At 39.8% G+C, this 13,355-nt stretch overlaps 1 protein-coding gene across 4 annotated transcripts in view; it reads left to right on the forward strand.

The window, feature by feature from the left end:
- The window catches only part of BANP (BTG3 associated nuclear protein), a 133,833-nt gene that overhangs the window by 39,066 nt on the left and 81,412 nt on the right, over positions 1-13,355 (forward strand). For all 4 annotated transcript variants that reach the window (XM_065640815.1, XM_065640814.1, XM_065640816.1 and 1 more), the window contains one exon: positions 2,508-2,747. In XM_065640815.1, the coding sequence (XP_065496887.1) occupies positions 2,508-2,747 (240 nt within the window). The remainder of the gene's footprint in view (positions 1-2,507; positions 2,748-13,355) is intronic.

Genomic DNA, 13,355 nt, shown 5'->3' on the forward strand with positions numbered 1-13,355 from the left:
ATGCAAAATGATTATAAAGCGAATTCTCTTTCTGTTGAAGCTTTTAAAGCAGGAGGAAAATGCAAGAGATAATTTAATGTGAGGCTTGTGTTCATAGGTCAGAATAACCAGATAGTGTCTTTTTTCCAGGCTGTTAGCAATAAAAGAACAGTTGCATGTGGTAAAAACAGTATGTTCTGGACTTGGTGCCAGTTAAAAAAAAAAAAAAAGGCAGATTTTTTTTTTTTTATAAATTGAAAAAATCTTTGGTTTATGTACGTTGCTAGCATTTGTTAAACCAGACTGCTGGTGAAAGGTGTTCCATACATAGTAATAACTCATATCTAATAGTAATTCTGTCAACTGCTAAGGAATTAAGATTTTGATAGGATGTAAAATAATTTACTTAGGCTTTCTAGAATTTCTTTGAAAAACTTACACACTCATCCAAAGATGTTTTTGCTTTGCCAGCTCTGCCCAGATTTTTCTAAACCAGTTAATTTATCTTCAGGAACTGGCTGTTGTTTGCCCCGATAATGTTCACCAGGCTTGTGGTGAGGCCAGACACCGCGCCATTCCAAACAAGTCATCATTCATCTGAACCACCTTATTTTTCAGATGGCACCTGGTACTGTGCGCAGAAAGCAGCCAGCGTGCCCTGTTATGTAGTTCAGGATAAAAAGTAAGGCTCAAATAAAATATACATGAAAAAAAAAAACCTGTGAGTGCCTGAAAATATATTCAGAACAGAGGAGTAAGCTCTGATTTCAACAGAAAAAAGTTTGAGGAATTCGCTGCTGCGAACATCAGCAATAAATATTTTCCCTTACAAATTATCATCGTTGATAATCTGATGTTTATAATGATGTATCAGTATTGCATAATCTGACATTTGCTTCGTACTGTCATTATTCATCGCAGTAAACTTGCATCTGATGTGTGGTATGACTCAACCCAAAGGTCATGTTGGAAAAGTGGTTTTTAGTGTCTTGAGTTGCTTTTATGGTATATTTTAGTGCGTACTTCTGGCTTGTAGTCTAGTAAAGTGCTGGCTGCTTAACCTGTGCCAGTACTTGGAAATAAAGATGCTGCTCGCGCAGGGGTCCTGGTCAATGTGGAAAGGATTCGCTCGGCTGTCTCATCCCTGTCAGCCTGCTTTGTGACTGGAAGGGTTATGGAAAACAGGGGTTTGTGACTTTGTATATACCATCAAACCATACTTTAGAGGCATGTAATGAAAGGTAAATCATGTAATTGAATGATTTATTCACATTTTTACCATTCTGAAGGTAAGTGAAACAACAATGAAATGCTGCCAAGCTCTAGTGTGGAAGGGCTGAGTGACTCCTAAGTCAGGAAATGTCATTTTACTCCAAAAAGTTGAGCAAACATAGAAATAAAATCCAAATGTTTTTTGTCAGTGAACATCAAAATAGTACTGGAATGTTGTTTCATCCAGTTCCTATAAGCATTGTCAAGATTTGTACTGGAAATGGTGTTTTTATCTGGAATGAGTGTCTCATCCCCTGTCCTGTGTTGCACCCTCCCCTTCGGTAGGGATCGCTCATCCTTAGGAGTTCGGTTCTGGTTTCTGGTTAGTTTTGAATCCACTAACTTTTGGCATTGCCTGCAAAGACTAATTTCCAGTGAGGGCTTAATATTTCTCTTTAAACGAATAGTACTTTTCCAACTAAACTGAGAGGCTTGGACAGAAATCAGACAAACTTCTTTATAATTAAAATGTTTGTATGTCAACACGAGGAGTTCGGTCTAGTTCTGCTGCTGCTGACCTTATATTTGAATACAAGGGAAGATGCCCTTGGCATGTGATTAGAAATTGATTTGTTGTCTTTATGCTGGGCCTGTTCCTTGGTAAACTGTTTAGGAAATAACGTAGAGTTATTCTGTAAATCTAAAGAAAGACCAAAATTTTGAAAGGTATCTCTGGCTACATTTTGAATGATTGTCACTGCTTGAAATAACGCTTTTTAAGTGATTGAGTTACTGCTCGCTATTGATTATAATTTCTTAAACTTATAGTCTTGCTTAGACTCATTTTAATCTGATGCTTTTGGGGAAAACTCTGGTTCAAAGCCGTTAGCTTGATGTTAGCTGTACTTTAAGAATATTATGGGGTTGCAGTAATGTTCATTTTTAGGGGATGACTAACGTGATGAATGAGGACGCTGTGATTGCAGTGTGTTCTTTCAGCTCTTGGCCTCCCGCATGAGATATTTAAAATGATATCTGAGAGAGAGTAGGACATCTGGACTAATGGCATCAGTTCCTCGTGTAGGCCAGAACATTAATGGCAATCACTGCTGGTCACCATTGGTGTGGATTAGAGGATAGCTTTTTATCTGTAATAAATCTTGCGAGCCTATTTGTCATGCTAGATTTTAAAGAAGTTTGTGGAGACTGCGAAGAAAATTGGAAGAGGTCGTGATAACTTCAGTAATTGACTGTAACTTGAACCTGACTGTTTCGTTCTGTGCCACAATGAGAATTTCCCCAATCTCTGTTTTTAGAGGATTACCCCAACGGCACGTGGCTCGGAGATGAAAACAACCCCGAGATGCGGGTGCGCTGCCCCATCACCCCCGCGGACATGCTGCACATCAGCACCAACTGCCGCACGGCTGAGAAGATGGCGCTGACGCTGCTCGATTACCTGTTCCATCGGGAAATTCAGGCCATCTCCAACCTGTCGGGCCAGGGCAAGCACGGGAAGAAGCAGCTTGATCCTCTCATGATTTACGGAATTCGCTGTGAGTATAACACTGAAACTTCTGAATTTATACTGTGTAGATAAGGCGGAAACTGCTACTTGCGGTTAAACTACGTTTTGTAAGAATGGGGTAGGTATTGTTGTTGCCAACAGATGTTTTGTTAGTGTGTGTTTATGAAGGAATCCTAATGGGCTGGTTTAATTTAGTTTGTTGTGGGTGTTCACCAGAAATTCCTCAATCTTGAAATCTGAATTCAGATTTCTTTGCAACTACCAGCTGTGAGCACACCAAATGTAGTAAATATCTGATAAATATTACTTTCTCAGAAAATGCAGTAAATAATAAAGCAAATTACATAAATTCAAATATTGTTCAAATGTTCAAAACACCGTACGTCTTGAATCTCAGGTTTTTTGTGTGTATTATTTCGAAAGACTTGCTGTCATTGAGATGGAAGAAATTTGCAGTCTCTGGTAAAGGAGAGATTAAGTATCATCATGTCTGTGGATTCGTAAGAGGAACTCATACGATGCAAATGTACTTGTGTCTGCTCCAGTCTGCACGAGTCTTTTGGTTACTAAAGCTATTATGCAGTGATGAACAGATATTATATTGAAGATGCGATTTTTGTCAATTTAAAAGGAATCAAATGTGTTTTGCATATAGAATGTAGTAGGCACAGCCACCAGATTTAAGAGCAGAATCTGGACATATGTGTCTTGCTCTGATACGGTGACTTCTACTAGAATATTACTTGGGGGATCCACTGAGGACAGCCAAGGCTGTTCTGTACACTGCGGTGTAAATATTTTCTAGTAAAGGAGGTAAGCGGAGGCCTCTCAAACAGCCAAGCATCTGACACAAGTGCTACAGCTCTTTGTTATGCATGTGAAGAGGAAACAAATGTAAATGTTAGTGTGGAATTAGAATCTAAAAATGACCAACTTTTTGAATTGAACTACATTTTAATATACCAGTAGGATCACGCTGTTGAAAGATTCTTTATAGTCACATCTTATGTAGGTCACAAATGGATTAGTAGAGTGGGAATAATTTGTTATACTAGAGTGTTTTGTGTGCAATTGCTGATTTGAAATGCCAATTAAGGCTTAAGAACACAGCCAGAGAGAGCTGACTTTGTGGTGTTTGAAGAGTTGGATGTTTTGTTTTTACGCTTCTGTTAGGGCAGCGGGTTTGACAGCTATGTGGAGGAAAACGTGAAGAATATTTGATGATGAGACTGCTGAGGAAACCTTCATTTGTTTCTAGCCATTTACTGGCTATCTTGGGAAAACTGAAAGGCAAAACTAACCCTTTCAGGTTGCTGCGTTAGACCAGTTTTTGTCTCCTTACACACCTGAAGCAGAAGCCTTCAGGCTCCTGCTGCAAATGTATTAAATATGTATTTTTAAGGGAGGAGGTTATGATTCAAAGTAATTTTGATCAATGTAAATGACCTTGTTTTATTCTGGTTTTCAAACTTAGATTTTTGTTGACAGTAGTTTTTAGAAATGTGAAGAAATGATTCTTGCTCCAGTGTTAAAGCAAGTCACTGACAACCTGTTTCCCAACCCCTTAAATCTGTGAGCACAGATCAAATGAGTTTATAACTATTTGTGTAAGAATCACAGGGTTTTGAAAATGGGAGCACGGTGAAAGAACGTGCTCATGTGGCTGCTTAAGCTGGGGATTATGTCATTTATATGAGGCGTTCTGGCCACGGAAAAATTGGATTATAGAAGCGATCCCTGCAGCTGGCAAAGGTCTGCGGTGGCAGAATTGTACCCGCGGTGGATCGCGAGCAGCCACATTCCGAGTCACGGGACAGAAACCACGTCTGTGCCTTTGATGTCATTACCATGGTTTGGAAGCTTTGGGATCCAGGTATCTGAAATGTGTCTTTAGTTGTTCTTCCTGTTGACTAGCGTTTTGTTTTGAGAACCATTCCCTAATGGACTAGGGATTTTGTGGGTTTTTTGAAAAATAGACCCTGTGGGAATCTGACTGGAGTTTACATTTTGGGTACCTTAGTGTTAATGGTTATTGAGATTTGCTATCAGCAATGGCAAAGAATCCTGTGGCAACCAAGGAAGAAAATGCTTGAAAACATGAGGAAACAGCAAATAGTGACGACATTGGGCCAGAAATGATGATTTCCTGTAATAACATGTCATCACTGCAAATAATTTAGTTGAAATGAAATCTGATTTTGGTGGCCGGTTTATGAATCCGCTGTGATGTGGGTGAGCACCGGGATAACTCATAACTTCGGAGGATGAGATTCCAGCCGTGTTTGGTGGCAGAACTGCTGTCCAGTTCAGCTGGGCCACAATTTCATCCCCAGTGTTTGTCAGCAAGGTGCTGGGATGTGCCATTCATAGCCGCTTTGCTTTTTCAGTGGTGAAGTGTCGTTCCATAAAATCTACCAAAAACTGAGTGCAATGCATGGGAGCTAAATTAGGTTGTTGTCCCAACTGTGTGGTTTGCTTCTGCTCTGAGCAGTAATACTTTGATGCATTATTTTAAATTTTAAATGAAAAATCTAATGTCATCAGCCTCACACTTGCCAATCATAACTAGAAAGCTCAAGCCAATAGAAAGGATTTTATTTTTCCTTTCAAGTTTCTTAAAGTTTGTCAGTGGAAAGCTATTCCTTCCTTTATTTTTCTAGAAGAAAAAGAAAACCAACCAAATCTGTATTTAATAGAGAGAATATTTTGTATAACAGGCAGAAACAAGAAGTATGTTTATTAAAAATTCTTGATATGCTGCATAAGGTTTACCGCAGGAGAGATGCAAGTTTATCTTTGGAAGTGTAAGTTTTCACTTGCGGTATAAATTTGTGTGTGGGGTGGCAGTGGTTTTTGGGCAAGAAACCAAAATGACTTAAACACACTACATGTCATTAAGTAGCTCATTACTTCAGCCCTACTAAAAATGCAGATGTTTTCTGGTGAAATGTGATATAAGAACATCCGCAGTTATAATTTTCTTTGTGTAACAGAAAATACAGGTTTAGCTCTCTTGAGATTTTATGGCAATCTCCACAAATGAGGTTGAAAAACCAGATTTTTCAAATCCAGAATTTTGCGTTGGTAAGAAACTTTGTAACTCAAAGGATGATTTCACATTTCATCTTGGAGAAAACGGAGAGGGGATTTCTGAAGTTCATAAAAGAAAAATCTATCTATAGTTCTTATTCTTTAAAATAATCTGGGTAATGAAGTGAAAACAAAATAATGTTAGTTATTTCCTGCGTGTGTAACTTTGTTAGTGTTTCATTTCCGTGAAACCCTCTTGCATCTGCAGATTATTTGCAGATTATCACCAGCCATTTTTAACATATTTGTCAATTTTGTTCCATTATAACAAGAGAATAGAAGATCAATACCTACAAATTAAATGCAGAACAAGTGGGCGGGTAGAGGAAAGAGACACAAATGCACTAATTGCATTAAGGGGAACCTGTGCCCTTCGGTTGTTTATTGGGCACCAGAAATCTTCTTTTGGCTCCATACACTTGTTTGTTGCTCAGGGAACTGTTTATGCATCTTGAAATAACTCTCACACTGATGATTGTTTAAAAAACAAACAAACAACCTCCCCCAAAACACACAAAAGGAAGAACAAGCAAAAAACCACCAAAAAATCCAGTATCCACCAAGGAGAGGGCACCATGGTGAAAAATACTGTTGTAACCACCTTAGTACCGTTCTGTTGAATTTTCCCATCTGCTTCCAAGACTACTTTGCAGAGTGAATTTTTGCTGTTTTCTGTTCATGAGTTAACATTTATTCCATCCAGAATACACCCTTGTCATTTACATAACATAAGAAAAAAGTGTTATCTGAGAATACCTTACGATAAAGCCGGATTTTTAACTATATGGGAAATGATGTTCTGTTGCAAGTGGCACATTACTTTTTTAGATGCATTTAGAAATGTGAAATAGAAAGAAATCAGTAATCAAAGCTTGGCGTTTCTATTGTGTCATAATATCGCTTCCAGCAAAGTACCGTTCGACTGTACTAGTTGAAAGAGAAATTAATCCACTTTGATAGGAGAATGATACGTAACTCTGTGCTCTTCAGAGGGCTGTTCAAATGGAATTAAATGCTGTATTTGCTTTCCAAAATTCATTGACATGACACTACTTGGGAAGCAGACCACCCACGTTGCTTTAATAGGAACCACGTTTGACTCCTGCTTGATTGTGTAACGTATGTCAGATTGGTCTGTGTGTGTATATATATATTCATGCACATAACCCAAACGTGATGCAGGTTGGGCCAGTTTAAGAAGCTTGTAACTTGTGTCATACAGAAACCTGCGGATCGCAGTGAGTCACTACTGTTGCGGCTTCTCATTTGCTTTTAATGAAGATTTTGATCTTAAGAGCCATGCAGGATAAGCAGCAGATATAGCACATTTCTGTTCTGTCTTTCTTAAGCGTTATCCTGCTTTTAAATACCAGAGGAAGGGTAGGAAGTTGCTTCTCATACATAAACCGTTAGCTCTGATGTTTCTCACCACTGAATCTGTTTTATGAGATACTGCAGACTGTTGCTATTATATAGAAAGTTTTACATAAATAAACATTAGTTACTGAAAGTGTACACTATAAATACAGAATATATTTAGTATTTTTTTCATTCTTCCACTTTAAAAAGCCTTTTTTATTGCTGCATTTTGACAAACTCTACCCATTTTTATCTCCTTTTTCCCTTCATCTTTGTATACCTTTTTTTTTTTTGCACTTTCTTGACATTTTTATTTCCTGTTTATAATTCTGGGCTTCATGTGTCTCATTTCTGAATATTGTACTAGTCACTAATTGTCAGAGTGTATAGTGTGTATCCGGTGGTTTACAACACTGTTACACCCGGGTGCAAAGGAGATCACTACCCGTCCTGGTCATCAGCACTTGTAGATGTGACCTTGGGTTCCATCAGGAGAGCGTTGGAGAAGTGCAAGAAAAATTCAAACTTTTTCAAAGTGGCATTTTGTTCCATCTCTTCAACATTTCATCAGCACTAGAAATTGATGAGTTTTTGTCACTTGGATTGTTGCGACCACACTGGTAATTGTCGATTCAATCCATCCCCCCGGCAGACCGGCTGACTCGAGAATCAGCCGTGATTTAGATACTCTGGAGGTTTGGGGAAGAGAAATGGGTTAGTGGCAGTGCTCGAGCTAGGAATTTATTGAGGATCTCTGATGTTTTCTGCTTAACCCATGCTCCTGTTTCTTTATTATATAGGACATTAATCTTCCAAGCTATAGTAGTCTGAAAAGAAGTGGTGTGGTTTGTATCCGCATGGATGAGCTAATCTTGTGGTCCCTGGAAGTGCTTTTTACTGACATTTTCTTCTCATAGTAATAAATACCGTGGACTGTAGCTCTTGGGAAATAAAAATTGGCTTCAGGCTGTTCCCGTGAGGACCCACGGTGTTATCAGACGCCGTAGCGTGTTCTCCTCACCTGCCAGAGCAGGGCTCAGAGGCAGGACAAGCTTCGTTTTGCAGTCGGAAGGATTGAGTCTAAGCAGACAAGAGTTTACCCAATTCTGCAGCATCGTGCCCATGGCAGATGGAGGTGGAGCAGGTTCTCCTGAGCTGTCTGCTGGTCCAGACCTCCGCTCTGGGTCTTACCACATGGACCATCTCCATCTGAGAAATTCCGAAGAGTTGCGTGTGGTTCATTCTGAGTTCCATGAGAGTGGGGACTGTTGGTAGGGGCACAACTTGGGCAGAGTTTGTGGATGTGTTGGACTATCTCATATGAAGCAAAGTCTGAGAGTTCAGCACATCTTTAAATAGAAAGAAGGGAAAGAAAGCATTAATTTTTTTGGTACGGCACCCTTGGGAAGGGTGCTGCAGCAGTGCTGCTTGTTTCAACCGTTGTGCTCCTCCGAGCTGCCTTCAGTTCCAAAGAGCTGCTGCTTTGTGAATCAATTAAATGCTGCCACATGGAGGGAAGTGATAAACTCAATGGGTTCTCATATTATCTTCTCGCCTCCCCTCAAAAGAGGTTATCTCAGCACCGCAGTTCTCATAAATGGCGTCAATGCTGGCACTTGCTTACTGACTTTATGTAAGGCCTGTAATTTAATGCTGGCTGTTGTTTCCTTCTTTCCTGGGCACTTCTGTTTGCTTCAATTACTTTCCTGGCCAGTTGCTCTTTAATAAAACTGAAATAAAGGCAGCAATTTGGGGGAATAAAATAAATTGTTGGCAGCGTGTTTCCTCTCTCCTTCTCACCCTTCTCTTGTTGTTCTTGCATTATACAAGCGCTGAATTTAATTTTCCATTCCTGAACGTAAGCAGCTGCTCAGCCCGTCAGTCGCGACCGTGATTGCGCGGAACTTGATTGTGCATGATGTGCTGTGAAGCATTTTTGAGCTCGTGGGCTCTGCAGAAAGAAGAAAACCGATGCATTAGGTCACTCGGACCGTTGCTTTCCAGCCGATTGTTCCATCCTGTCAATAGTTTTCCACTTTGGCCAGACTTTAAATAAGGACGTGCTGAAGTGCACTGGTCCTCACTTCTTGAGAGCTAAAAACATTCAGATAAGTCCGTGAGCATAAAAACAGTTTTCTCAGTGACTTTAAATGATGCTTCAGGAGCATGTAATGAAAAAAGGGGCAAGTTGTGTAATTTGTAAGATGCGCTCATGGGGAAAGTTACTGCTGCAAATAGGATAACTTAGCAGAACAAGTGCTGGTTTTTATTCTAATGAAAATCAGGGGACTCTTGTGTGGATTTCAGAAATTGTTACAGATTCATGTATTAACAAGCCCAAACCTGATGTCAGCAAGAAGTATTGGACTTTTTATAATTGTGTTGAGTGTGATGTCCAAAAATCATCTTTATCAATACTGCAGATCCATCTGAGCTATGAAGTCACAAATGAAACAGAGGACTCTTTGCATCACCGTTGTGCTAATCACTGTTTTCTTTGGGCTGATTCCTCTGTTTATGGAACTTGTCCAGTGTTATGACTGTCTGCAGGGTAAGTTACTCCAGCGCACAGCAGTGCGGTCCCTTTGGGACTTTATTGGGAAGGATGCGGAGCGCGATTTACTCTCTCCATCTGCAGAAGAGGCTGTTGGTTACTCAGCATCACTCACACTCAATCCCTGCGTAAAGAAAATATCCTAATGAACTTCCAGTGGATTCTAGACAAATATTTTCTTTACTGTCAAAGGCCTGTAAATGACAAAATTGAAATTTTATGGTGTGATTTTTAGAAGACATGAAGATTCTAGGAAAGTATTTGATCCCTGACATTTTGAGAGGAAAAGCAGCTCAGCCACCCAATACAGATCAATCAGTGCAAAAATAATGTACATTCATCTGGAAAATGCATTACTGCATACAAGAAGAGCTGTGATTTCACGAAATTTCATAACTGGAATTCCAGAAAGTTGCCTAGCTTCTCCTTTCCTGGCTTTGCACTTGCTTTTCTCCATTCCACAAGGGTTAAAAAGCGAAGCGAGGAGATGCCTCAAGCCGACTGCAAGTCAAACGTAAATAAATTCCCGCAGTGTTCGGGTTTCTGTTGTGCCAACCCTTTCCAAAACCACAAGCGCCTTCGGAAGGGGAGAAATTTTGGTTGTTGATTCAAAAGGGAGTTTTTCTTGGCGGCACGTGTGGCGGCGTTTGCCATCCAGATGGGCTCCCGAGGCCCCGTGGCGAGGGCTTATGTAAGGGGACGGCTCGGGAAAGGGGGGACAGCAAAAACCCCCCTTTTTCCACCGCTTCTGCTCCTGATCCCGTCAGATCACATTCTGCCGCTGTGTAAAAGACAAAACAGCTGTTTAATCAACTTCTCTGTAAAATCATAGCTGTCAAAAATGACCCGGTGTGTGGTTATTGGCAGCGGCTCCCTAAAATCAGCAGCATTTATATCGACCGAGTGTTATTGATTCAATTGAGGTGATTCCATTTGTTTTGAGCACCAGACTTTGCTTTCAAGCAGTAAGTCGATCCTTTGGCAGTAAACACATCATATACTTCGATATGTTCTGTTCCGAAACAGAGTGACGTCTGACAAACCCTGTGGGATTGTTTCTCCCACTGAGCAAAAGAAATATTAATAGCAAGATCTTTGCTCGCTCACTCTGATCATAAGTGAATGCTCTGAATGTGCAAAACTAAGAGGGAAATTTAACAGACGACTCAAAAGTATGGAATCCCATAAGTGCATTTTTATTATGCAAAAAGAAGGCAAATAGTTATCATGAGCACATCAGGTATTTTATTTGGAAGGAGATTGTTAGTGGCCGGTGAAGTCAAACAAGTGTTGGAATCTTTAGGTCCGAATCTTCACAAAACACCATTTGGGATGAAAATGCTGGTGCAGTCTGTATGGAATGCTGCCGTGGCAATTTTTAGCTGTACAGCTGTAGTTACATGAAGCATGCAATTTTTCTTTCATGCTGAAACCCAAATGTTATATGAATACATATATTTTGGGGAGGAAATGAAACAGTGATATTTTTTCAAGGTATCTTGTTTTATTTGCTGCATCTTTTTGGATTTTTGCAATATGGTTTTTAGAGCAAGCAATGTGTTCTCTTTTAAAAATTGGGGAGAAAAAAATGCAAGCAAATATATGTGATTTGTCCAGTATCACCACAGTGAAGCACCTCTCATGTAATATATGAACTGGGGCAAGTCTGTAGTAGATGGTGTGAAGACTTCCATTTTCAGATTATAAACCCTCTGATTTGGTCTGGAATGATTTTGTGCCCTGTCACGGTGTATCTGTGGGGCTGTTGTTGTCCTGACGTTTTCTAGCGGAGCAAACCAACACATGCGGGATGAAAATGCTGAAATTTCTTGCCAGAGCGGTAAATTGGACACTCCGCTAGATGGCATTATTTGAATGCGTATGGCTGGCTCTGGACGGCCAGAATAGATACAAACGGATTTCCAGAAAGGTGCTAAGGTGTGTCTGCATGGAGGAGTTCTTCTCTTTTAGAAGAGGATACGATACGTTGGTGGAATTTGGAGATTCTAGATGCTAATTAATTTTATTTCTGGTTTTGAAACTTCTTATAGGGTCCTGTAGAATTTTGTGGGTCGTTTTAATTTGTAGAACGCCGACATTTAAAATAATTTCATTTTCCCTCTAGTTCTGTGGTTCGTTAAAAAGGAAATATTAAGGCAAATATTCTAAATAAGTATTAATAAATTTAAATGAAATATTATGACAAATTAACTTTTAATAAAATTAGATATTAAATATTCTGACAATTCAAAGTTATTTATGATTTCTTTTGAGGAGCAGTACACTACTAGAAAGAAATCTGAGCCAGACCTGCATATAAGCATCAAGAAGGTGCTGCCTTTTCTTGGGCAATGTTCGGTTTCAAAGTGCTTCAAATCTTTTGAAATACAAGACATTCTATCTGTGTTTGACAGAGAGCAAGAACAGAGAAAGAGAAACCTCACGCCTTTTGGGTTCTACGCTTCCTCATCAATTAAAAACCAAACGAACCAAACAAAAAACCGCCTGACTGTTGGAGACCAGTTATTTTACCTGAAACAGAAAGGTGTATAGGAATCCCTTACAGCAGGTGAAAGGTCTGTTGCATTGGGCCTTTGATCTGTTATGCTCGAGGTAAATGTGAAAAATAAATTTGTTTCCAGCCGTCTGTCTGCATCCAGATCTGCAGCTTCACATTGACCCATTTATAACGATTGAAGAAGTGAAAAATTCGTTTTCACTTTAATTTGTTATTTGAGACACAAGCCTGAATGTGCAAACACTTTGTATGCTGTTTGCTAGATATTTAAAACAAGTTCCTTTCTGAAATGTTTCCTCAACATGATAATATGATGTTATTGAGGGAAACTATTGCCTGTTCCTCCAAATGGTTTACTGTTCTGTTTGCCTAGAATTGTAATCAGCAGATTGTCTGAACAGTTAATTAGCGGTTTATAAGTGCTTGCTGATTGTAGTTTAACAGTTTTTCTGGCGTTCTTCAATGCAGGTCCACCAAAACGCACCCTTTTCATCCCAGAAAGTTCCTCTACCAGATAGATACTTAATTGAAACTCGGCTTTGTTTTAGGAGCTGAGATGAGAAAACATTGGTTTAAATTATTGACTTTCTTGAAATAGCAAAAATACACTGGCTCCATGTGTATTAGAGAGGAGATTTGAATTTTAAAAGGCAAACGAGTGGCAGAACGCTGCCTCGACCCGGCCCGTTCTTGAACGTGGGGAATTTCATAGTAGTCCCAGTTTGGGGCAGATGGTGTCTTGGTAATTGTACAACCTTGTTACTGGGATTTTGGGGCCACCGATGGGCCGATGTGAGGTCTGTCTGCAGAAACTGGTGTCCACAGTCTGGCTTTTGTTCCAGTTATCTCGTCAAAGGTATGAAAATACAACATTTAGAGTTTGGTTCCTTAATGCGCTGACATGTGTATTTATATAACGCCCATGATGGCACCTGAACGGCAGGAGAATGATGCAATGTGAGCAATAGACTGCTGGAAAAAACAGGTTTTGGTGTCCATGAAGTTCGTCCTTATTCCCTAAATTGTCTCATCACATGCTCACGCTTCAGGCCATTGACTTCACTGATGTTTTTCACATCTGGAGCGTTTCCTCGAACGTGCCTCGCTATTTCAAT

This window comes from Caloenas nicobarica, chromosome 9, assembly GCF_036013445.1.
Source record: "Caloenas nicobarica isolate bCalNic1 chromosome 9, bCalNic1.hap1, whole genome shotgun sequence".
Taxonomy (NCBI): Eukaryota; Metazoa; Chordata; class Aves; order Columbiformes; family Columbidae; genus Caloenas; species Caloenas nicobarica.